Source organism: Dipodomys merriami, unplaced genomic scaffold (genome assembly GCF_024711535.1).
Source record: "Dipodomys merriami isolate MVZ:Mamm:240054 unplaced genomic scaffold, mDipMer1.0.p SCAF_21, whole genome shotgun sequence".
NCBI lineage: Eukaryota > Metazoa > Chordata > Mammalia > Rodentia > Heteromyidae > Dipodomys > Dipodomys merriami.
The window spans coordinates 231,248-257,407 of NW_027203493.1; the positions used below are offsets into that span (position 1 = coordinate 231,248).

Consider the following 26,160-nt stretch of genomic DNA (forward strand, 5'->3'; position numbering starts at 1 on the left):
GGGGAGGGGAGAGGAAAGGAGGAGTGGCCCTTTCCTTCCCAGGTATGCACACCTGTGAGCTTTGAGTGGGAGTCCAGGGAGACAAGAGTTTGACAAGCTGGGAGGAGAGCTTGTCTGTCTGTTTGTCTGTCTGTCTTCCAAGGGGAAGCTGGGGGTGGAGCAGGCAGGGAGGCAGAGGCTGTTTCACTTATCAGAAAGAACAAATTCCACCGTTGGGCAACACTCAGACATACATTAAATAGACATGCAAGGTGCGCATGCACGCACCCTGCCTTCAGATCCACAGGGTCCCACCTGCATTTATGCAAGCCGGCCGCAGCGTGACCTGAGTACACAGGGACACACACATGCCCAGATCGCCACAGCACAAGGAGCGCACACCCAGGCTCATCCCCCACCCTCCAACCAGACACCCAGATACCCTGGTCCCAGGGCTTTGCAGACCTAGACAGCCGCTAGAGCACGTCCAGCCCTAGGGCAGGTGCGTCAGCCCTCTGGGGCTGTTCCAAGTTAGAGCCTCTCACGTGAGACCCAATGTGTCATTTCCAAACAGAAGGAATCTAGCTTCCTTGCAGCAGGGAGGAAGAGCAGGGTGTGTGGCTGGGTGGGTGGGTGGGTGCGTGGGCGCGTGGGCGCGTGGGAGAAACCATGTGTGCGTGCGAATGAAGCGGGCATGTGAATACCAGGGCATGGGTGTTGGGACCTGGTGCACACAGTTTGGGGGGGGAAGGGAGGGGCTCTAAGGTTGAGTAGGGGAAAGAGCCCAGAGAAACAGAGTGTGCCTTTGTGCTGGGTGTGTGTGTGTGTGTGTGTGTGTGTGTGTGTGTGTTTGCGTGCGTGCGCGCAGTGGGTGTGGGTGTTTGTCTCCCTGTATCCGCCTTCTCTCCCATCCTGGACTTTTAGCCTTCTGGGCTCACCCCTCCTCATGTCTTGCCTCCTCCCTCATGGGGTTCAAAGTAGGTGCCCTGGCGGATGAGAGGGACACACTCCAGGACCTATTCCAACCCCAGATGCTGCCTGAGGCTTCCCTACAGCTCCCCCTCCCTTCCTTTCCTCTCTTTTCCTCCCTCCCTCCCTCTCTTTCCCTTCCTCCTCCCCCCCCTCAAGGCTGGCGTGCCAGGGGGTGGGACATGCCAATCACTGGCTGTGCCTCTCCCGCTGCCGGCACAGGGCGCAGCTCCCCCCGGGGAGCCAGGTGTTTGGGTCCCAGAAGACACCACCGGCCCCCGAGACACAGATGAGCTAAAGACCCTACAGACCCTTCTCCAACCCCATGGTGAGTACATTTTCCAGGGCTTGGGAGGGGCTTTGCTGAGCCCGGAGGGAATGGGGTGGGGGGTGCAGGAGAAGCAGGGTCCCCAAGAGCAGAGACCAGGTTAAGATAGAAGTGGGGTGCACCCTGGAGAAGGGAGGCAGTGGGCGAAGTCTGGAGGCCATGAGGGCTCGGTAGGACTGGACATTTGCCATTCCAAACCCTCCATCTCTTGGTTTTGAGTGGATGCATCTGATGTTTTTCTGGGCTTCAGCTGGCAGAGGAGAGCACCCCCCCTCCCGTTAGGAAACTGGACCTGGAGCCCAAAGGGGATTAGGCTACGATGGAGTGGGCACAGAGCACCCAGTACCCCAAGAGCAGAGTAGAAAAGGCAGGAGGCAGCCCTCAGCTCTAGCATCCTGTGGAAGGTTGACCTCCCCCCTTTTATGAGGGGGGGCACCAGTCCCAGTACCTCCTTCTCTCCTCAGGGTGCTCCAAATCCCACCACCCCAATCCACCTTCAGCCCCCCCCAGGATGGACTGAACCAAGCTGCTGACCAGATGGATGAGCTGGATGCCAAGGTGGGTGTTGGGCCAGAAGCCAGGAAGAGACCAGGCAGAGAGCCCCTAGGCTCCTTGGGGACAATAAGCACATGGACAGCCATGCCAGCCAGGGAATGTGTGTGGCCCTGACATGTGCCTGGCGCAGAGGCCCCTCCCTATGTTTTTAGTATGTCACAGACACACAGGGCCCAGGACCAGGCAATAGATGGTACTATGTGGGGATGCGGTGGGGCCGGGCGCTCTGATTCTATTGCCAGCTCCTGGGCAGATAGCTGCCCAGGTGGGAGGGGGCTGTCAGCACCCACTAAGTCTAAGAGTGCTTCGCTTCCCACAAAACACACCTGCCACCCTCCCCAGACGGACCCGGAGCCCCCTCCTCAACTGGCTGGAGGGAGTTGGGAGTCTCTGGCAGTGAGACCGTCTCTCGGAGTGCTCTGCCTCTTGACCTCAGCGACTTAGGCAAAGAATGATCCGAGCTGAGCTAGGAAAGGGGAGGAGATGGTACAATGGGGGTAACAGCAGGTGTGATTCTTGGCTCCCTCACTGGGCTGGGTGGTGGCTGGAAATCTGAGAACTGGATCCTGGATGCAATGAGACATTCAGAGCATCAAGGAAGGGGGCTAGGTGGAGCCTGCCCATTGTGTGGATGAAGAAAGTGAGGCTGAGAAAGGGGAACAGACATGTTCATGGTCACGGACGGGAGATCTAGGGATCCACCTGGGGCTTGGTCCCTATTCTCTTCATTCTCAGCACAACACTGCGCTACCACCTCCATGAGCAAGATGATGGAATGGTGGAGAAGGGGGTGCAGCAAGCTTTGGAAGGCAGAAGCCTGGGCTCCAGGCAGGCAGGCAGGCAGGCAGGCGGGCGGGCGGGTGGGGAAGAGGTGGGTGAATCTCCCTGGGTTTCTGCTGTGATGCCATGGTGATGCCTAGGAGAATGGGGGAGGAGGGAGAGAGAAGAAAGGGAAAAGGGAGGGGAGAACAAGGAGTGAGGATCTGGGGTACATAAAGAAGAGGATGAGGGTGTCACACAGGCCTAGAGAAATCCAGGATCCAGCCTGCCCAGGACCAGGCTTTGCCATGATCTGGCTAAAGATAGCCCATTGGTGAAGGTCCATCCTGGGTGCAAAAGATTTGGCAATGGTTCTAGGACAAAGAACCTCTTCTAGTCCAGCAGTGTATTTCCGAAGCATTTAACAGATGACACCTGCTGCCCCCCACAGGGCAGCCTGGCACCCCTACTGGTGAGTTGGCCCTCAAAACAGGATTCATTCTGTTTGTCTCCTCCTTCCTTCCCAAGGCCAGGTATCAGGGCTGGAAGTTGTGTGCACCTTTCATGGATCAGAGAAAACTTAACCCAGGGAGGGAGAGAGGGAAGCTGGTTTCTGAGCCAAGGCACCAGCAACAAAGCCCAGTGAGAAGCTGGGTGCTGGTGGCTCACTCCTATCATTCTAGCGACTCAGGAGACTGAGCTCTGAGAATCCAGGTTTGGAGCCAACCCAGGCAGGGAAGTTCATGAGACTCATATGACCAATTGACCACCAAAAAGCCAGAAGTGGAACTGTGGTTCAAGTGACAGAAGGAAAGCCTTGAGAAAAAAAAAAGAAAAGAAAAGAAAAGAAAAGCTCATCTGGGCCCTGAGTTCAAGCTCCAGTAATGGTACCAAAACAACAACAACAACAAAAAAAAAAAAGACCAGTGAGGCGTGGCCAGGAGTGCCCACGCAAGACCTTCCCTGTGCCCCAGTCAGGATTTTCTGCCAGCACCCAGGCTTAGAGTGACAAGATGGCTCCATGCCGCTCTCCTCAATCTCTTCCCTAGCATACCGCCATCCTCCCAATCTGCCCTCTACTCCTCCACCAGTACTAAGGCACAGGAAGGCGGATCTCTCCTGCCTCCCCTAGTCCTCCTCTTCCCTCCCCCTTCCTCTCACCAGCCAGATCCCCGCCCCGAGGGACTGGTCCAGGGCGCTGTGGTCAACAGCCTGGTGGTATGGACTCTGACTTCATCCCTTAACTCTTTGAGCCCAAGCGCGTGCGCGCACGCACGCACACACACACACACACACACACACACACACACACACACACACACACACACACACACACACACCCATGACAGGACAGGCTCCATCCTACATCCATACACATCCTAGACCTCTCCTGGCTCCCCTGCATGTCAGGTAACCTTGGTCCATTTTTACAGATAAGGATTCCCTTGGTTGTTTTTCTCCTGTAATGAGGCCAGGCTGGGCCTCATCAATGCACAGAGAAAACATAGAGCCATGGCAGATGAGGGACTATCGGAACCTAGGGGGAGCCCCTAGACCCTGCTATGGAGCTGATCCTGACACCCCACAGGCTCATTGTCATGCTCTGGAGCCTGAAGTCAATAAGGAAGATTCCATGTACACATTTATATAGTTAGTCCACAAATACTTATTGAGCAACTATTATCTGAGCCCTGCAAGAAAGGAGCAAATGAGGCAAACCGAGCCCCTACCCTGCCTCTCTCTCTCTGTCTCTCTGCCTCAGTCTGTCTGTCTGTCTGTCTGTCTGTCTGTCTGTCTGTCTGTCTGTCTGTCTGTCTGTCTCTCTCTCTCTCTCTCTCTCTCTCTCTCTCTCTCTCTCTCAGAGCCGTGGCTAGTCCTCCCCCATGCCCAGTGCTGTCATCTTATATCACAGGGATAGATGACAGACACACACACACACACACACACAATACACATAGGCCTGATTCTAAAGGGAAGACTGATTCCTCATTGTTGACTGATTCAAACTAAGATTTAACCAAGTCGTCAAGATAGATAAAGAGCCCTTCCTCCATGCTCTCACGAACAGCTTTAGCGGGGAAGGGTCTCAGGCACAGACCCATGAGGTCCAAATCCTGCTGTCATTGCTGCTGTACTATAAGGTCTCAAGGTCTAGAGCTTCAGTCGCCTCTTTTCCAAATTGGGAGTAATAGAACGTATTGCACAAGGAGATGTCACAGGTAAATTAAATCATGTACATAATGCATAGAGCCATGTCTGGTATATTCAGGCAGTCAGTAAATAGCAGTTGCTATGATAATAGTAGTAATGTTATTAAAAAGCTCCCAGTAGTCTTCATCAGGAGGCCACAGTCCTGGGCAGAAAAGCTTCTTCCTGCTTCCTTCACAACTTCCTGTGACCCCAGACATGACACCCTCCAAGAACTGAGGTTCATCCTATCCTGACAAAGCAATGGAATCGCCCCCACCGTTCCCTAGTCTTGCTCAGCAACAGACACACCCTCACACACAAACACTAAGTGCTAGGAGTCTGCAGCATCCATTCCAAGGGGTTCCCAGGTCAGAGTGATTTGTCCAAGATCAGCCCACAAGATCATATATACATACATACTTTGGGGAGTCTTCCCCCAACCCACTGCCCACCTCTTGAACCAGTACCCCCCACACCCATGCAGGGTTTGTTGGGGTTTTCTTGTGTGTGTGTGTGTCAGTACTGGGACTTGAACTCAGTATTAGGGCGCTATTGCTTGGCTTTTTCATTCAAAACTGGCACTCTGTGCAATAGGTTCTACTATCCCCACTCAAAAATAAAGTTAGCCCAAGGCTGGTGGCTATGCCTGTAATCCTAGCTACTCAGAAGCTGGATCTTAGAAAGATTTGAGATCTTAGAAAAGTTTGAGGCCAGTCCAGGCAAAAAAGTTCATAAGACCCCTCAGCTCAAGAAATAAAAGCTGAGGGGGCTGGGAAGGTGGCTCAGTGGTAGAGCGCTTGCCTTGCATGCATGAGGCCCTGAGTTCAATTCCTCAGCACCACATAAGCAAGAAAAAGAAAAAAGCTGGAAGTGGCGCTGTGGCTCAAGTGGTAGAGCGCTAACCTTGAGCTGAAGAGCTGAGGGACAGTGCCCAGGCCCAGAGTTCAGGCCCCACGACCGGACCCAAAAAAAAAAAAAGAAAGAAAGAAAAGCTGAGGGGGCTGGGAAGGTGGCTCAGTGGTAGAGCGTTTGCCTTGCATGCATGAGGCCCTGGGTTTGATTCCACAGCACCACATAAGCAGAAAAAGCCAGAAGTGGTGCTGTGAATTAAGTGGTAGAGCACTCGCCTTGCACTGAAGAGTTGAGGGACAGCGCCCAGGCCCAGAGTTCAGGCCCCATGCCTGGCAAAAAAAACAAAAGGAAATAAAAGCTGAGCGAGATGATGTATGTCTGTTGTCCCAACTACATGGGAAGCTTAAATAGGGGGAAATCACAGCTCAGGCAAGCAAGACCTTATGTTAAAAATAACTAAAGCAAAAAGGACTGAGAGCATGGCTTAAGTATTAGAACACCTGCCTGGCAAGAACAAGGGCCCTGAGTTTAAACCCCAAGACTGATATTAATTAAGAGAGTTGGAAGGTCTTCTTAGCCAGCAAGGCAAAGGATGGCCAGCTGCTTCACTTCTAAGGATCTCTGGTTACTTCTTCTCATAAGCCCTCCTGCCCTGAAAGCATTTGTTTAATACATCACAGCCATAGCTAATGCCCAGCAAGAGCTTGTGGTCAGCAGAGGCCACTGTGGTCCTGGGTTGACTTCATATAATGGAGGAGTTAGAGCTGCTCTAACTCCTTCATTATATGAAGAAGCAGATGGAGAACCAGGGAGGGGCTAGGGCTGGGGCTGGAGGCTAGAGGGACCATGGGAAGTGGATCAGGAAAACAGCAGAGGCCTTTAACTGCGCATGTCTACTTCAGAACCTCATGCGCATTAGCTGGGACCAGATTGGAGGGCAGAGTGGCACACAACCCGGAAATGAAAGGTTAGGTGATACTCCTGAGCACGTGGTTAGGAAGGAACAGCACTAAGCTTCAGCACCAAGACTTGGAAAGTTAGTGAGGGGCATATATACCAGGGAGCAAAATGTAAGAGTGGGTCACAGAGACTAGAGGTGTAGCTCAGTGGTAGAATATAATCCCAGGCCTGGGTTTCATCTTCAGCACCAGAAAGAAAGAAAGAAGGAAAGAAGGAATGAAGGGAGGAAGGAAGGAAGAAAGAAAGGAAGAAAGAAAGAAAGAAAGAAAGAAGGAAGGAAGGAAGGAAGGAAGAACTTACCTAAAGAAATAACATTATATCATTTTTAAATTAAATAACAAGCTACACAGGTGACACATGCCTGCAATCCCAGCACTTGGGAGGCTAAAGCAGGAAGATGATGAATTCAAGACCAGCCTGGGCTACATAGTGAGACCTTTTCTCAGAAAAAAAGTATTATTAGTAGTAGTAATATTTATTATTATTATTAAGCCAGGTGCTGGTAGCTATGCTTGTAGTTCTAGCTACTCGGGAGGCTGAAATCTAATTATCAAGGTTCAAAACCAGCCCATATAGACTCTTTATCTCCAATTAACTGGGAAAAGCCAGAAGTAGAGCTATGGCTCAAGTGGTAGAGCACCAGCCTTGAGTGAAAAAGCCAAGTAAGAGGCAGAAGCTCTGAGTTCAAGCCCATGTACCAACACACAAGAAGAAGGAAAAAATAATAATATACTTATCATCAAATAACAAACTATGACCCGCAGGCTGGCTGACTCTTTTTATAAATACAGTTCCATGGTAACAAGAACTAAATGTACAAAGGTAAAACAAGTGAGACAGTGCTGGGTCCTGTCTTGGACATTTTGGTAATCATTAATTTTTTGCATTCATTCCTATTTTTTAATATTAGTTTCTTGATTATTGAGTGGTGAGGCACCCCTGAAATTCTGTACCCAAGATGAATGCCTGACTGATTCACTCACACCCTAAGTCCTAACCTGGGATGGATGAAGGGTCCAAGCTTTGAAGCCTGAATGTGTCCAGGCAGACAGAGGCCCCTGCAGCTCAGAGATGCAGCCTCTCCATCCACAGAGCTCCCCTGATCTGGCTTTGCTTTTGCCCAGGGACCATGGAGTAGCTGCTCCATGGCACCAGGGAAGGAGACAGCAGTCTAGGAGCCAGGAAACTTTGAACTAGATAAGACCTTCTGGCTGGGAATGTGGCTTAGTGGTAGAGTACTTCCCTCGCATGCATGAAGCCCTCGGTTCAAGTCCTCAGAAGCACATACACAGAAAAAGCTGGAAGTGGCATTGCAGCTCAAGTGGTAGAGTGCTAGCCTTGAGCAAAAGAATCTTAGGGACAGTGTGCCCAGGCCCTGAGTTCAAGCCCCAGGACTGGCAAAAAAAAAAAAAAAAGAAGAAGAAAAAAAAAAAAAAAGATGAGACCTTCTTACCTCCTTTTCCCTGGGCCTCAGTTACTCCTTTTGTACAATGGGAATTAAACAGCCTTCAGCTCAGAAAATTAAAGGGACAACAGGTGGTCAGAACAAATGTTCAAGGGGAGTTCTCCCAACAGCCTCCCAGGGGACAGCCTCGGCCTAGTCACAGCCCCTAGCCCAGGGTCTGACTTTTAGTTAAGGGACAATGCAACAACATTCAGCTTTCAAGATAAATTAACATTGGTAAAAAATGCAAATTGGCAAACGCCAGCCTGGCCACCAGTCAGTCATCAGTTCTTGGAGTTTTTTGTTGTTGTTGTTGTCGTTCCTGGGGCCTGAACTCTGGGCCTGGGCACTGTCCCTCATCTCTTCAGCTCAAGGCTAGCACTCTACCATTTGAACCACAGCGCTACTCCTGGCTTTTTCTGCTTATGTGGTGCTAAGGAATCAAACTCAGGGCCTCATGTATGCAAGGCAAGCACTCTACCACTAAGCCACCTTCCCAGCCCCTCATCAGTTCTGATAAATGAAGTTTTACTGGGACTGCTACTTGGGCTCTCAGCCTAGCCCCTCCCTTCCGTGTTGGATCCTGGGCACATTCTCTTGCTTTCACTTACCCTCGGCTTCCTTGTCTATAAAACAGAGATAACAGTAAAGTCTGGGGCATAGTCCCTATTAACATTAAATGTCAGCTAGAGTCATTACTACTGTACTTTCAGGTTTGGGAAAGGGAGTGCTAGAGATCAAATCCAGTGTCTTACAGATGTTAGGAAAGTGCTCCACTGTTGAGCTACAGCCCCCTACACAGACTCAACCTGTCCCGCTCTGGGTACAGGACTGTCTGATGCTAGGGAAGTGCTGTATCCATAGCCACAGCCCTTTCCTTTGGTTTGTGCCAGTACTGGGCCTTGAACTCAAGGCCTCATGCTCTTTTCTGCTTTTTGTTTTTGAAGCTGGTGCTCTAACATTTAAGCCATACCTCCACTTCCTGGGGTTTTGTTGCTGTTGTTCTGGTTAACTAAAGATAAAAAGTCTCACAGACTTTCCTGCCTATGGTGGCTTCACACATTGATCCCTCCATATCAGCCTCCTGAGTAGCTAACATTTAGACCTGAGCCACCAGCACCTGGCCACAAATGTGTGTGTGTGTCTGTGTGTCTGTCTGTCTGTCTGTCTCGCGCATGCTCGCACTCATGTGTTATGCTGGGCCTTGGGCTTGAATTTAGCAGCTGGGCACTATCCTTGAACTTTTTTGTTCAAGGCTGGGCTCTCTACCACTTGAACCACAACCCTACTTCCAGCTTTTTGGTGGTTAAGTGGACTTTCCCAGGCTGGCTTTGAGCCTTAATCTTCAGATCACAGTCCAGTCTCTTAAGTAGCTAAGATTATAGGCATGAGCCACCAGCACCAACCATAGATTTTTCTTTAAATAAAAGTAAACATTGCAGTAGAGAACCTTGTTTATCCCTACATGTACTAAGAATTAATGGGTGTCAGAGACTATTGTAAGCATTTGACATTTATTCACTCATTTAATCCTCCCAATGATTTCTTAAGATATTAGCTACAAGCTAATGGGCATTATCACTGTACAATTAAGAAGACTGAGACATAAAGATGTTACATCGGGAGCTGGGAATGTGGCTTACTGGTAGAGTGCTTGCCTAGCATGCATGAAGCCCTGGGTTGGATTCCAGTACCACATACACAGAAAAAGTGGGAAGTGGTGCTGTGGCTCAAGTGGTAAAATACTAGCCTTGAGCAAAAGAAGCTCAGGAACAGTGCCTAGGCCCTGAGTTCAAGCCCCAGGACTGGCATTAAAAAAAAAGTTATATCACTAGCAATAATCACATATCCGGTAAGTAGTGAAGCCTGAATTCAAATCCAGTCTGGCTTCAGAATATGAGTTGCCTTTTTGGTTTTTTTGGTTTTGTTTTGTTTTGTTTTGTTTTGGGGGGGGGTTGTAGTTGTTTGGAATGTTTTGTTTTGTTGGAGGTTTTTGGTTGGTTTGGTTTTGACAGAATCAAGGCTTGAATTCAAGGGGTCTTGCACTCACTAGGTTTGCTTACTCACAACTGGTACTCTACTCCTGGAACAATACCCCTAGGCCAACTTTTTGCTAGTTAATTGGCAGTGGGGTCTCTCAGACTTTTCTACCCTGGCTGGCTTCAAACCACAATCCTCCAGGTCTCAGCCTTAGGTGTGAGCCACTGGTTCCACCAAAGCTGAACACTTTTTTTTTTTTTTCCAGTACTGGAGTTTAGACTCAAGCCCTTAGGCTTACTAGGCAGGCGCTCTGCTGCTTGAGCCAGGCCCCCAAGTTGGGTCCTTCCACTGGGATGTTACATGTGTCTCCTCCCAAGGAAACTGTCCAGACATAGCAGCACACACTGACAACCACGGTCCTTGCTCATGCTGTCAGGTGCTTATTCCTTCCCACTGAGAGCTCATCTCTCTTGGTGAACTGCTGACGGCTCACCACACTGCAGATCACACCACCCACACCCTCTGTGACCAGGACCACAGGATGGTCCAGTTCCTCAAGGAACACCAGGGCTTGGTAGGCCCTTACTCAAAATCTCTTCCTTGAAATTGTTCTAAAAATACAACCCTGCCAGGTGCAGGTTGCTCACACCCATCACCCTAGCTACTTAGGAGGCTGAGATCTGAGGATCATGTTTATTTACTTATTTATTTTTGGTCGGTCATGGGCCCTGAACTCGGCCTGGGTACTGTCCCTCAGCTCTTCAGCTCAAGGCTAGAGCTCAACCTGAGGATCATGGTTCAAAGCCAGCCTGGGCATGAAAGTCCATGAGACTCTTATCTCTAATTAAACACCAAAAAGCTGGAAGTGGAGCTGTGGCTCAGATGGTAAGCGCACTAGCCTTGGGGAGGGGGAGCTCAGAGACAGCTCCTGGGCTCCAAGTTCAAAACAAAACAAAAATCAGCCTTGAGGAGCTTGGGATGTAGCTTCATGGTAGAGTGCTTGTCTAGCGTACATGAAGCCCTGGGTTCGATTCCTCAGTATCACATAAATAGAAAAAGCCAGAAGTGGTGCCATGGCTCAAGTGATAGAGTACTAGCCTTGAGCCAAAGAAGCTTGGGGACAGTGCCCAGGAGTTCAAGCCCCAGGACTGACAAAAAAAGAAAAGAAAAAGAAAACCCTGAAGGCCATACATGTGGGTTAGGAGGACCCCAACCTCTACAGTGGATGGGTATCTGAAGCCCAGAACAGGAAGCAAGCCCCTAGATCACAAAGCAGCCAGGCCATGGCTCGGATGGAATGTCACTCATCACTATGGCTCTGCCTTGGCCTGGCCATGGGACCCTCCGCCCGCTCAGGAGGTTGCTGCCCTAGTTGTTCCTTTCCTGCAGCCTTAGTTTCTGGGCCAGATGCCAGATCCCAGAAAAGTCTGGGGGACCTTCCCGTTCCCCTTCTACCCCCTCCTCAGCTGGGACAAAGCTGGGAGAGAGAAAGAGGGCCACCCACGTCCCATCTGGGGCCAACCCCTCCCACACACTTAGCTTAGGAGCTGAGGCCTTCATTTCATCCCTGTTGCCTGCTTCTTCTTCAGCTTGCACCGCCAAGCGGATGAGGGCTCAGCACGACCTCCCCCCTCCCCCCCCCAACTCCCCCCCCCCCCAGCCCGCTGCTGCCAGAGAAAAGTTCCAGTAGACACACACAGAAAGAAGGTGCAGGTGTAAATATACACACATTCGTTCCCCTCTTCCTTCTCTTCCCCTTACTCTGCAGTTCTGGCTTTTCCTCCCAGCTCTCTCTGTATGGTTTTTATTTTATTTTATTTTTTGCTGGTAATGGGGCTTGAACTCAGGGCCTGGGCACTGTCCCTGAGCCTCTCTGCGCTCAAGGCTAGCGCTCTACCACGTGAACCACAGCTCCACTTCTGGCTTTCTCTGTTTATGGGTACTAGAGGAATCAAACCCAGGGCTTCATGTATGCTAGGTAAGCACTACCACGAAGCCACATCCCCAGCCCATCTCTCTATATTTGATGGAAGAATCTCTCAGGGCCTTGGGCTGTCCCTGAGCTGCTCTCTCTCTCTCTCTCTCTCTCTCTCTCTCTCTCTCTCTCTCTCTCTCTCTCTTTCTCTCTGTCTCTGTCTCTCTCCCTTTCTCTCTCTCGCTCTCTCTTTTAGAGCTCTCCAAGCACAGTATAAGCAAAAACTAAGTTCTGATCCTACTTACCACCTTGTCATGGTATCCAAGGCTTAGAGCTACTACCTCCTCCCATGAAATGAACATAAGAAAGACCCTCCTCCCAGTAATGCACCCCCATTAAATTAGGTGATTCAATTAGGTGCTTTAGCAGTGTGTCTGGCATCTACTCAGTCAGCAAAGGTTTTAATAAGGTTAAGTTAAATTCTTTGGCAATTTGGCAGGACTGTGTAAATACAGTGAGTCTCTAATTGGAAGTGGAGCTGTGGCTCAAGTGGTAGAGTAGTAGCCTGGGGCAAAAAGAAGCTCAAGGTCAGCACTCAGGCCCTGAGTTCAAGCCCCAGGACTGGCACACAAATAAAATTGAGTCTCCCACTTCCTGCCCACATGAATTAAGCAAGACGGGACCTAGGAGAAAAGTGAGGCAGAGCGTATGAATGGTGATGCTGGAATGAGGACTCAGATATAAGGATCTCCAACCTACTCCATGCTGCTAGCAGAGCTCCTGGTGGCTGGCAAAGTGCACTGGAAATGACCTGTGTGTGTCGGCACCAGAGATAAGGGAGGGTGATGGTGTCTGCCATGGGGCTCTGACAGGGCTGAAGGGCTGTACTTCCACTCGGGTCTACCAGAGGTGCCCAGTGGCTCAATGGAAGTTCATGTGCTCTGTCTACAGGTGAAGCCCCTTCTCTGAGGAAACGCTTACTGTGACTGGAGGAAGGGGCTCTGGCTCTCATCCCACCCAGCCATCATGAACACCTCAGCGCCCCCTGCCGTCAGCCCCAACATCACCGTCCTGGCACCGGGAAAGGGTCCCTGGCAAGTAGCCTTTATTGGGATCACCACGGGCCTCCTGTCTTTGGCCACAGTGACAGGCAACCTGCTGGTTCTCATCTCCTTCAAGGTCAACACCGAGCTCAAGACGGTCAATAATTACTTCCTGCTCAGCCTGGCCTGCGCAGACCTCATCATTGGCACCTTCTCCATGAACCTCTACACCACATACCTGCTCATGGGCCACTGGGCCCTGGGCACACTGGCCTGTGACCTCTGGCTGGCCTTGGACTATGTGGCCAGCAATGCCTCCGTCATGAATCTGCTGCTCATCAGCTTTGATCGCTATTTCTCGGTGACCCGGCCTTTGAGCTACCGTGCCAAGCGCACCCCTCGCCGGGCAGCTCTGATGATCAGCCTGGCCTGGCTGGTTTCCTTTGTCCTCTGGGCCCCGGCTATCCTCTTCTGGCAGTACCTGGTAGGGAAGCGGACAGTACTGGCCGGGGAGTGCTACATCCAGTTTCTCTCCCAACCCATCATCACCTTCGGCACAGCCATGGCCGCCTTCTACCTCCCCGTCACAGTCATGTGCACGCTCTACTGGCGCATTTACCGGGAGACGGAGAACCGGGCCCGGGAGCTGGCGGCCCTGCAGGGCTCCGAGACCCCAGGCAAAGGGGGTGGCAGCAGCAGCAGCTCCGAGAGATCTCAGCCAGGGGCTGAGGGCTCCCCAGACACCCCTCCCGGCCGCTGCTGTCCATGCTGCCGGACCCCCAGGCTGCTGCAGGCCTACAGTTGGAAAGAGGAAGAGGAAGAGGACGAAGGCTCCATGGAGTCCCTCACCTCCTCCGAGGGAGAGGAGCCTGGCTCCGAAGTAGTGATCAAGATGCCCATGGTGGACCCCGAAGCCCAGGCTCCCACCAAACAGCCCCCCAAGACCTCCCCGAATACAGTCAAGAGGCCCACCCGGAAAGGGAGGGATCGATCCGGCAAAAGCCAGAAGCCCCGTGGGAAGGAGCAGCTGAGCAAGCGGAAGACTTTCTCCCTGGTCAAGGAGAAGAAGGCGGCTCGGACCCTGAGTGCCATCCTGCTGGCCTTCATCCTCACCTGGACACCCTACAACATCATGGTGCTGGTGTCCACGTTCTGCAAGGACTGCGTCCCCGAGACCCTGTGGGAGCTGGGCTACTGGCTGTGCTACGTCAACAGCACCATCAACCCCATGTGCTACGCACTCTGTAACAAAGCCTTCCGGGACACCTTCCGCCTGCTGCTGCTCTGCCGCTGGGACAAGCGACGCTGGCGCAAGATCCCCAAACGCCCCGGCTCTGTGCACCGCACCCCCTCCCGCCAATGCTGATGGGGAGGGGGGAGAGAGGGAGATCCACCCACCACCACTCTCCTGGCATCCTTCCACCCCAGCCCCAGGGAGAGGCCAGTGGCAAGTGGGCAGGTGGCGGTGTCCTCAGACCCAGGGCCCCTGCTCAGGTCCCACCCAGCTCCCCTGCTTCCCCTGGGGCACCTTCCTGGGACAGACCTGCCAACTTGTCAGAACTTTGCTCTATTCCCAGGCAGGGAGTGTGACCCGGGGAACTGGCTTTTTTTTTTTCCTGTTCCCTGTGGTGTGGGAATAGACTCTTCACCAGGAAGAAGGCCTGGGAGGAGGATCCGGGCTTTGCACTCTTGTTTGCTGTTTGAGTTTAGGCAGGAAGTCAGGAGCCAGCAAGACGGGCCAGGAGTTTAAAGCCACAATCTTCCTTGGCCCAGCAGGGAGCCCGGAGTACAAGGAGAGAGGCTGCCCCCTCATCGAGGGCTCCGGTGGGGTACTGACACCCATCCCCAAGAAAGCAAAGAGCTAGGGGATCCCTCGCTGGAGACTCCCCCGCCCCGCCCCCAAAGGCTCCACATGTCTAGCGAGGACCTAGACACCTGCTCCAGAAGTGTCCAGCTCCCCCCTTACAAATGTCCCCCAGAACACTTCCAAAGCAATTGACTGTAATCAACCAGAGAAAGGTACCAAACCCGGTCAACTTAGCTGGTTGCACATCCAGTCCCAGAGCAAGGCAGCAGCAGGACCAGACACCAGGTGTCCTAACTGTCATTTCCCGGGGGGGGGGGGGGGGGGAAAGGGGTGCCTGCTATCTAGTTCCACACCCATCCACCCTGCTCCCTCTCCTCCAGAATAACCTCAGCCCTCCCTCCTGGCTCACAGCCCTCACCTGGATGGATCTGCTCTGTGCAGATCTAGTCAGGGCCTCCCGCATGCTGCCTGCCTCCAGCCCTGCCCCCACACAGGCCTGGCCCAGCCAGCAGCTTCTCCTCCTGTGAGCTCCCCCTCGTCCATCCTCTGCATGGCCTCCTAGCCACCCTGCACTCCAGGCCCAGCCTCGCCCCAAATGTTCTTTCCTTCCATCCTCAGCGTGTGCTGAGTCTGTGAATAAACCACTTAACCAGCAGGCACTAAGCAACCTTCCTCCCTGTGTTGGCTCAAGGCCTTGACTTCAAGGCCAGGACAGGATCCGGCAGGGAGGGCCCAAGTATTGTGGAATGTGGGCTGCTGCCCTGAGGTGGTTCCTAGAGAGGGATCTACCAAAGCCTGTGCGATCCAGAATCCCAAGGTCCCTGGCTCAGGTGAGGAGGCTGCACCAGGGACACCTGGCCTCTGGAAAGCGAGCAGCCAGGTGAAATGAACTGCTCAGGCTCGGGTCCCTGCATACTCTCTGATGGTGCTGTCAGAAGTGGTTTCTCTGGGGCCTTGTCATAGAGGAAACAGCTGGGTGCTCGTAGTGCACACCTATAATCCTACTTACTCAAGAGACTGAGATCTGAGGATTGTGGTTCGGGGCCAACCTGGGCAGAAAAGTCAGCTGATGCTCTTATCTCCAGTTAACCAGCAAAGAGCCGGAAGTAGAGCTGTGGTTCAGGTGGTAGGGCATCAGCCTTGAGTGAAAAAAACATGCAAGGTAGCAAGTTTCTGAGTTCAAGCCCCAGACCCAGCAGTGGGACAAGGGGAGGGGCCAGGAAGGGAAGAAGATGAGGAAAGTGAGGCCCACAGACCAAGAAGAATTGTTCAGACCTAACCCACCAAACAACACCTCGGGCTTCCAGCCAGTTCACAGCTTCCTGACTCCTAGTCTATGGAGACAACAGGCCTAGGGTACCCTAGGCCAAAGTGCTCCCTCAGTGGGTCCCCTTGGGTCATGTTACAGGAGCTTCATTGGTGAGAGGCCCCCAAGCCCTGATATAAAAGAATCTAGAGAAGTTAATCACACAGCCTAGAGCAGGGGCTTGTTAAAGTAGTAAGTCAATGGATGGGGGGCGGGGAGGGTATCCCCAAGACTACCCTTAAGCTGCTAAAGGAAAACACAGAACTCAGCAAAAAGTTACAGTTACAGTTGATTAGAGTGAAGGAACTCAAAGCAAAAGAGCAACGGGAGAAAAGCGCACAGGGCAGAGTCTAGGAGAGAGCAAGGGGAAGCTTCCGCTGCTGCCCTGTCCACGTGGAGCCACCTAGGCAGGGCTCCCTTCTCTCGGCAATGAGGTGTGATAAACACAGGATGTGATAAACACAGGATGTGCCTGCAGCCAGGAAAGCTCACCCAGCCTCTGTGCCCAAGGTTAAGAACAGTAGAGGAAAGCCAGGTGTGGTGGCTCACGCCTATAATCAGGTTGAGATCTGAGGATGGTGGTTCAAAACCAGTCTGGGCAGGAAAGGCCAGGAGACTCTTATCTCCAGTAAACCACTCAGAAAACTGGAAGTGATGCTCTGGCTCAAGCCTTGAGATGAAGAGCTGAGGGACAGCACCCAGACCTAGAATACTAGAGATTCTCCAGATTACCTCTGGTGTCCAGCAACCTCCAAAGCTTAAAGGAACATAGTACAAGCCAAGCCTTCCCCTAGGAATCACATTTTTTAGCATAGATGACCTGATGTGCTCCAAGATGCACAGGTAAGCGAAGGCCGTCTTTCCAGGCAGGCAATCCTGGCATTATCAGTCTGCTGGTCAGATAAGGCTCAACTCTTCTTTGAAATATTCAGGGCATTGGGCTGGGAAGGTGGCTCAGTGGTAGAGCGCTTGCCTTGCAAACCAGAGGCCCTGGGTTCGATTCCTCAGCACCACATAAGCAAAAAGAAAAAAGCCGAAGTGGCGCTGTGGCTCAAGTGGTAGAACGCTAACCTTGAGCTGAAGAGCTGAGGGCCAGTGCCCAGGCCCAGAGTTCAGGCCCCACAATCGGACCAAAAAAAAAAAAAAAAAAAGTTGAAATATTCAGGGCTTGAACAACTCAGACCTACTGAGTGAACAGTGGGCCAGATCAGCAGGACTGCTGTCACCTAAAAGCCTGTTAATCAGGTAAAATCTTGGTGTCATCCTTGATTGACTAATGTGGAAACCAGTCATCCATTTTTATTTTTGTCTTTTGTTGGTGGTGGTTTTGAATGCAAATCCAGGTGATCATCAAGCAGGTGATCTACCACTAGAGCCACACCCCCAAGCCCTTTTTGCTTTTTTTTTTTTTTGCAGTCCTGGAGCTTGAACTCAGAGCCTAGACATTGTCCCTGAGCTTCTTTTGCTCAAGGCTGGCACTCTACCACTTGAGCCACAGCACCACTTGTGACTTTTTCTGTTTATGTGGTAATGAGGAATGGAACACGGGGCTTCATGCATGCTGGGCAAACACTCTACCACAAAGCCACATTGCCAGCCCTTTAGTTAATTTTCAAGTAGAGACTTGCCTTTTGGGTTTTATTGCTGTTGTTGTTGTTGTTGTTCTTGTTGTTTGTTTTTTGTTTTGGGGGGTTTTTTTTGTATGCCAGTCCTGGGACTTCAATTCAGAGCCTGGGTACTGTCCCTGAGCGTTTGTGCTCAAGATTAGCATTCTACCACTTAAGTCATGGCTCCACCTCCCATTTCTTGGTGGTTAATTGGAGATAAGAGTCTCCTCACAGACTTTCCTGCCTGGGCTGGCTTTGAACCCTGATCCTCAGATTTCAGCCTCCTGAGTAGCTAGGATTACAGGCATGAGCCATCAGCACCCAGCTTGTGTCTTGTGTTTTTGCCCAGAGTTGGATTCTACCTATCTAGGGTCACCAGCATAGCTAGGAATCCACCCTGCTTATTGATTGAGACAAAGTCTTACTAATAGCTGGGAATACAGGGATAAGCTGCCACACTTGGCCTCAACCTTATCTTTTAATAGTCATACTCCAGGTGATTCTAATGTCAGATAAAGTTTGAGAAAAACCTACCTTAGAGGGATGAGATCCTGGGTGGGGCTTAACCCTTTCAGGAAGAGTGGCAATGATTGACCCCACACACAGCTGTCAAGATTCCCAGAAGCCTTTGCAAACTTCCAACACTACAGGCAAGGGAAGTCAATTGAAGAGGTTGACAGGAGAGACTAGCCAGAGGCAGCAGGAAGTGGCTCAAAGACAAACCCTGTTCCTGTCCCTTCCCCCTCCCCTAGCACAACTCCCTAGATCACCAGCACAACACTTCCAGAGGGCCCCTCCCTTCCTCCTGCGCCTTCATGGTCCTGAGCCCCCTTTAGGGATGAATGCTCTGCCCAGAATCAAAGGCAGCAGAACTGAGGTCCTGGGAAGCAGAGAGCCTGAGAGAGCTGAGCAGCATCAGGAGAATGGAAGCTAGAGCATCAACTGGCCTGATCTCTCCTGAAGACTAGCAGTGGAGGGATCCAAGCTGGTACTGGCATCAGGAAAGGAGCTAGCAGCTCACACTTGTCTTGAGGACTTCTCATAACGAGGTGCCCACCCTATTCCACACCCAGCAACCTTAGGCCCATCTCCTAGCCTCTGAAAGAGGAATGGTCCCTTGCTGAAGAGCCAGGAGGATGACATGGACTGCAGTGGGGAGATATTTGGTGGCTCTCTGGTGTCACCACAAGTATGGACCAGGCCCAGCTCTTTCCTCCATCCTGGCTTTGGAAAGAAACTTGAATCCTGACATGACTTACCTAAAGGAATATCAGGGAACACTTCCCTGGACAGGAGAGGGTACACAAAGAGGCTTCCAAGAATTGGGGTCTATGCCCTGAAGGCCTCTGAAGTAGGATTTCTACAGACCCAGAGGCCAGAGAATGGAGGAAATGACAAGAGCTGAAAGGGAGTTGGGCTGCACGGGCATCCTTCCACCCCAAACACAACTGTCACCCCTGCCTCAAGGGAGTCTTTCTTTGCCCCAGAAACAAAGGCCTTTTAGTCCCTGAACAGGAAATAGAGAGAAAGATGTGAGTGCCAACCCCCTTCCTGTTACTACCACCTGGTTGGAACAGGCCTGGGAGATGGGGACCCCTAAGGTGCTTCTCACCTCCTTCATCCCTAACTCAGCCCCTGCCTCTACTCCCATGTCACTTTAGCGCCACCTGCTGACAACTAATGGCATAATCTTGCCAAGAAACCTAATGCTGGCTGGGTCTTCTGTGGGCCTGCTTCCCAAGGCAACTGGACAAGAGAAGAAAACTGATGAGGCTCTTGGCCACTCCAGCTCCTGCCCCCACCCCCCCAACTTCATCAGGAACTTAAAGCCCCAGAAGTGCCTTGTTTAGTTGGCTCTTGTTTTAAATATGAAGAGATAGTAGACCAATCTCACCAACTAAGCAATGTTTAAGGGGCCCCAGCACCTCAAGAGAGCTCCATTTTGAAAATACTGCTTTCTTTCCCCCCCACCCCCCACCCCAGTCCTTGCCTTCCCCCAGCTCCCGGATTCCACTCTCCCTCTTGTTCCTGGCCTGCCTGGCACCAGTATTCACACAGTTGCTCGCCAACGAGCTGGGAATCTGCCTGGACTCTTGTCCTCCCTATCCTCAGTCTACCTCCGAACAATTCCCAAATTCATACAGTTTGCTCCAGCCCACACGGCTGCTATCCCACAGCAGACCCCATGCTGCAAGTGCTAAAACAATCCCTTCTTTAAGGGCGACTAGTTTAGATTGTGCAAGCCAAGACAGAAATAAAGGCCATTACGTAAGAACCCATACAATATACACAGTGTATGGTCTGCCATTGCAGTCAAAGCAGAGGTCAGGAAAGGCCTATCTGGCAGAAGGAAGTCCTAAAGGTTACCTGAGAATTAGATGGCCTCACCCATCTTACCAATCAAATCATTGTCTAAAGATTAGGAGTCCCTGACCTAATAGGACTATGTGTATTCACCCCGCTCAGAGAGTATAAAGGCTACACACAGAAGCTGCCATTTTGAGTCTCCTCTCCCATAGCCTGAGTGGGAAGCAGGAAATGTTTCTCTCCATTTTTGCTCAAACTGTCTGTGTGTGTGTGTGCGCACGCACGCGCCCACATGCCTATATGCATGCACACCAGCATTGGGGCTTGAAATCAGGGCTTTGTTCACTCAAGACTAGCACTCTACCACTTGAGCCACAGCTCTAGTTCTGGAATTTTTGATGGTTAACTGGAGACAAGTCTCATGGAGTTTCTTGTCTAGATTGGCTCCAAGCCACAATTTTCAGATCAGTCTTATGAGTAGCTATGATTAGAGGCGTGAGGCACTGTCACCCAGTCCCTATAAACTTAAAGGGAGGGGGGAGATCATAGACTATATATAAGCTAATGAGCATAGCTATGTTCCAATCAATGATTTTATATGAATTTCACATGATTTTCATGAGTAACCCAACATTATCCTTTTGGTTTATTTTTCAATCCCTCTTCCTCTGATTTCTTTTGTTTTGGGGTCATTATGGCAATAATGCCCTGAGCTCAGAACTCAAAAATAAATAAATACATACATAAAATAAATAAATAAATACAAAGCCCTGCCTATAATACTAGCTACTCAAGAACCTAAGATCTGAGGATTTTGGTTCAAAGCCAACCTGAGCAGAAAAGTCCATGAGACTCTTGTCTCCAATTAACCACCAAAAGGCTAAAAGTAGAGCTGTAGCTCAAGTGGTAGAGTGTCAGTCTTGAGCAAAAAAGTTAAGAGACAGTGTCTAGGCCCTGAATTCAAGCCTCAGTACTGGCACAAACACACACACACACACACACACACAGTCACAATCAGTGTGTAGTGGCATAGGCCTGTAATCTTAGCCACTTGGGATGCTGAGACAGATGATAAATTGGAAGCCAGCCTGGCTACCTAGTGACATTCATATCTCAAAAAAAAAAAAATATGTAAAACCCATTTTACCTCACAACTGATGCAGAAACAGGCCCAGCAGCCATAACTAGCCAACTTCTGCATTAATCATCCTCATTCTCATTCCTTCTCCAAGCTCCAGCCAAAGTGATTTGGCAACACATAGATCTGATGCTTTCAGTTTCTTATTTAAAATTAGCTCATTGATTGAGATAATAATGATAATAGTAATACTTAAAATGTTTTCAAGCCGATCTTGTTGAGGGGTGTAGTTCAGTGGTAGGGTATTTGCAGGGGGTGGATCCAAGATGGCAGTTCTAGCATGGATGAAACTCTGGGTTTGATGGACAGTCTTAAGCCAAAAACCTTCACACTCAACCTCTTCAGTAATATTTCCCTCCAGGGACTTTAAAATTCTCTTGGTCCTCATGCATGCCCAGCTCACTCCATACTTTTCCAGTTCCTCTGGAATATTCTTTTTTATTTTTTTTCCTATCGGTCGTAGGGCCTGAACTCTGGGCCTGGGCGCTGTCCCTCAGCTCTTCAGCTCAAGGATAGCGCTCTATCACTTGAACCACAGCGCCACTTCCAGCTTTTTTCTTTTTGCTTATGTGGTGCTGAGGAATCGAACCCAGGGCCTCAGGCATGCAAGGCAAGCGCTCTACCACAGAGCCACCTTTCCAGCCCTCCTCTGGAATATTCTAGTCTCACTTTGCATGGATTCATTTGATTCCTTCAAGATCCAGGGAAAGGGCTGGGATGTAGCTCAGTGGCAAAGCACTTGCCTAGCAAGTGCAATGTCCTGGGTTCGATCCCCAGTACCAAAAAAAAAGAAAAGAAAAGAAAAGAAAATACAAGATCCAGGGAAAGCCAAGCATCAGTGACTCAGGCCTGGAATCCTAGTTACTCAGGATGCTGAAATCTGAGAATCTTGGTTTATAGCCAGCCTAGGCAGAAGAGTCCATGAGACTCTTACTTCCAATTAACTACACACACACACACACACACACACACAAGCTAGAAGTAACAGTGTGGTTCAATTGGTAGAACATCAGCCTTGTGTAAAACAAGTGATAGTACAAGACCATGAGTTCAAGCCCTAAATATTGGCATCAAAAACTCCATTAAAAATTTTTTAAAAAAACAGCCAGGCACCGGTGGCTCACGCCTGTAATCCTAGCTACTCAGGAGGTTGAGATCTGAGGATTGTGATTCAAAGCCAGCCTGGGCAGGAAAGTCCATGAGACTCTTATCTCCAATAAACCACTAGAAAACCAGAAATGGCACTGTGGCTCAAGCGGTAGAGCGCTTGCCTTGAGCTGAAGAGCGCAGGGACAGCATCCAAGCCGAGTTCAAGCCCCACAACTGACCAAAAAAAAAAAAAAAAAATACACAGAGAGAGAGAAAAAGAGCACCAACACATACATTAGGGCTACAGGACACCTCCATAGATAGCTGAAGCCAGAGATAGAGGAAATGGTCAAAGAGGCACTATGATGGGAGGCTGGGGGGGGGGGCCCTGAAGAACCACTGAACAGAGAGGAGACTGTGGAGAGGTTCAAGAGGAAGGGAGGTGATGTGTGAGGTGCGTAGGGAGATGGGTTCACAGAACCCCTCCTCCTCCACTGGTCTTCCTTGAAGGGCTGTCCTGAAGGACTTTGGTATGTCGGGCCAGCTCCTAGGTCATGGAAACTGTGGAACTTGTCTTCTCATGGCTCTCTGCCTCTACTTCCCCCTCCCTCCCAGGGCCATTCTGCCACATTTATTCAGGCTGTCTCTGGACACTGAAGGAGTCTGGTTACCTAGAGGGAAACCTGCTAAAGGAGTCCCCACAGGCATCCACCCCTGGGTAGTGGGGAATCTCCACCGCTGGACAGCAACAGTGCCATCTTGGTACCAGGCTGTCATGGCAGGACTATGCCTGGAAGTTAGAGCCAAACTGAAGTTTGTTTGTTTTAATAATCTTTTTTTTTTTTTTCTGGTTGTGGAGCTTAAACTCTGGGCCTGGGCACTGTTCTGAGCTCTTCAGCTCAAGGCTAGCACTCTACCACTTGAGCCATAGCACCCACTTCCAGCTTTTTCTGTGTATGTGGTGCTGAGGAATTGAACCCAGGGCCTCATGCATGCAAGGCAAGCACTCTAGCACTGAGCCACCTTCCCAGCCCCTGTTTTAATAATCTTTAACAGTTATTTTTCCTTTTTATTGGATTGATTTTTATATTTATGTTTTATGTTTATGTGACACTAAGGAATTGAACTCAGAACCTCATGCCTGCTAGGCAAGTATTTGCCTACCAAGCCACATTCCCTGCCCCTCCAAACTGAAGTGTTTTTTGTTTTGTTTTGTTGGTCATGCGGCTTTAACTCTCAGCCTGGATGCTGTCCCTCAGCTCCTCAACTCAGAGCTAGCGCTCTACCACTTGAGCCACAATGCCACTCCCTGTTTTTTGGTGGTTTATTAGAGATCTCACAGACTTTCCTGCCCAGGCTGGCTTTGAACCGTGATCCTCAGATCTCAGCCTCCTGAGTAGCTAGGATTACAGGCATGAGCCACTGGCATCCGGCTTCAAACTGAAATTTTATCTCAGCACTGACCCCTTCCTTAGGAGCTGGGTGATTTTTGTGTAACTTAATAAACATCTCTGAACTTTCATTTCCTTCCAACATCTAAGACAGTTTCTTTCCTTCTTCCTTCTTTCCTTTCTTTCATTCTTTTTTTTTAGAGCTTGAATTCAGGGCCTTGCACTTTTGCTTGATTGGTTTTGGTTTTATGTTTTTTTGTTTGTTTGTTTTTTGCTCAACAATGGCACCTAGTCCACTTGAGCCAAAGTGGAGAAAAAGCTACTTCTGGCTTTTTGCTGGTTAATTAGAGATAAGTGTCTCACAGACTGTCCTGCCTGGTCTGGCTTGGAACAGTGATCCTCAGATCTCAGCATCCTGAATAGTTAGGATTATGAGCATGAGACCCCAGCCTTCAGCTGTAAAGTACTCTGAATGGTGGCGTACAACACAAGGAGTTCTGAAAATCCCTGGCAGGGGCTTGGTGGTAGAGTGTTTGGCCTAGCATGCATGAAGCCCTAGGTTCGATTCCTCAGTACCACATAAACAGAAAAGAAAAAGAAAGAAAGAAAGAGAGAGAGAGAGAAAGAGAGAAAGAGAGAGAGAAAGAGAAAGAAAAAGAAAGAAAGAAAGAAAGAAAGAAAGAAAGAAAGAAAGAAAGAAAGAAAGAAAGAAAGAAAGAGAAAGAAAGAAAGAAAGAGAAAGAAAGAAAGAGAAAGAAAAAGAAAGAAAGAAAGAAATCCCAAGCCAGGCTCCAGTGGCTCACACTTGTACTCCTAGCTACTCAGGAGGCTGAGATCTGAGGATCATGGTTCAAAGCCAGCCCGGGCAGGAACATCTGTAAGATTATTATCTCCAATTAACCACCAGAAAACTGGAAAGTGGCGCTGTGGCTCAATGAGTGCTCACCTTGAGCTCAGGGACAGTACCCAGGGCCAGAGTTCAAGACCCATGACTGACCAAAAAAAAAAAAAAAAAAGAAAAGGAAATTAAAAAAAAAAAAAAAACACTTGGCAAAGAAACAGGGTCACAGCTCACTTCCCCTAGGACTGCTGTCACAAAGTACTACACACATAGGGTGTCTTAGAACAACAGGAGTTGATTGTCTCACAGATCTGGAGTCCAGAAGTCTAAACTTAAAGGGTTGGCAGGGTCCACCTCCCTCAAGGCCTACGGAGAAGAATCCTCCCTTGTTTTTTTTCCAGCTTCTGGTGGCCTCAGGCATTCGTTGTCCTGAAGCTGTAGCTCTGCTGACGGCTGGCCTTCCCGGGCCTTCTCCCCTTCTACACCTGCCTCTGCCTAATCCCTTTCTCACAAGGACACCAGTCATCCTGGATTCAAGACCGCCCTCCTCCAGTATGACACCCCACCCCACCCACCCCCACCCCTGCCCCAGTTATGTCTGCCCTCTGTGGCCCTGTGGGTTAGGGCTCTCCTATGTTGTGTTTTTTTTTAATTTGGGGTGGGATGAGGACATAATTCATAAGAGTATAGCTCAGGGGCTGGGAAGGTGGCTCAGTGGTAGAGCGCTTGCCTTGCATGTATGAGGCCCTGGGTTGGATTCCTCAGCACCACATAAGCAAAAAGAAAAAAGCCGGAAGTGGCACTGTGGCTCAAGTGGTAGAGCACTAGTCTTGAGCTGAAGAGCTCAGGGACAGCGCCCAGGCCCAGAGTTCAGGCCCCACGACCGGACCCCTTCCCCCCCCACACCAAAAAAAAGAGTATAGCTCAGTGCCCAGTATCAGGCCAGGCTTCCAGGAAGTTCTTTAGGACTGTCTCTGCAGGAAGCCACCTGGGAGACAGGATGGAGGGCACTCCAGGGCTTCTAGTCTGGGTGTCTCCAGCAGGGACATCTTAAAGCACCAGGACCTCTAGTTTCCTCTTCTGATCACCCATTGCAGAATTCTCACTAGGCACAAGTACTTGTGTCATGATGTCTCTCAAAGAGCGTATCAGACCATGAGGCTCTCTTGCAATATATGCATTTATGTCAAACCTCCCTGATGCTGGCTCCCCCTCTTCTTCCTCTCTGCTCCTAGTGTTAGAAATAAAAGTCAGTGGAAGAGCCAGGCGCCGGTGGCTAATGCCTGTAATCCTAGCAACTCAGGAGGTTGAGATATGAGGATCACGGTTCAAAGCCAGCCTGGGCAGGAAAGTCCATGAGACTCTTATCTCCAATAAACCACTAGAAAACCGGAAGTGGCGCTGTGGCTCAAGAGGTAGAGCACTCGCCTTGAGCTGAAGAGCACAAGGACAGTGCACAAGCCCAGAGTTCAAGCCCCACGACCAACAAAAAAAAAGTCAGTGGCAAGAGCCAGGCACTAGTGGTTCATGCCTATAATCCCAGCTACTCAGGCTGAGATCTGAGGATCTCAGACCTAACTCAGGCAGAAAAAAATCTAAAGACTCTTACTTCCAACTAAGCAGCAAAAAGCTGGAAATGAGGTATGGCTCAAGTGGTAGAACACCAGCCTTAAGCAAACAAGCTAAAGAACATGCTGAGC

The 26,160-nt window shown here is 50.3% G+C and overlaps 1 protein-coding gene across 1 annotated transcript; it reads left to right on the forward strand.

The window, feature by feature from the left end:
* Positions 1-577: 577 nt before the first annotated feature.
* Positions 578-15,430, forward strand: LOC138833782 (muscarinic acetylcholine receptor M1). The gene is made up of 4 exons (XM_070032084.1): positions 578-592; positions 961-1,276; positions 1,741-1,834; positions 12,883-15,430. The coding sequence occupies exon 4, from the start codon at positions 12,958-12,960 to the stop codon at positions 14,338-14,340; it is 1,383 nt and encodes a 460-aa protein (XP_069888185.1). The 5' UTR covers positions 578-592; positions 961-1,276; positions 1,741-1,834; positions 12,883-12,957; the 3' UTR covers positions 14,341-15,430.
* The last annotated feature ends 10,730 nt before the right edge of the window (positions 15,431-26,160 follow it).

Bases quoted from the DNA above. Each gene is read 5' to 3' on its own strand.
- LOC138833782 (XM_070032084.1), top strand. From the start codon at position 12,958: ATGAACACCTCAGCGCCCCCTGCCGTCAGCCCCAACATCACCGTCCTG.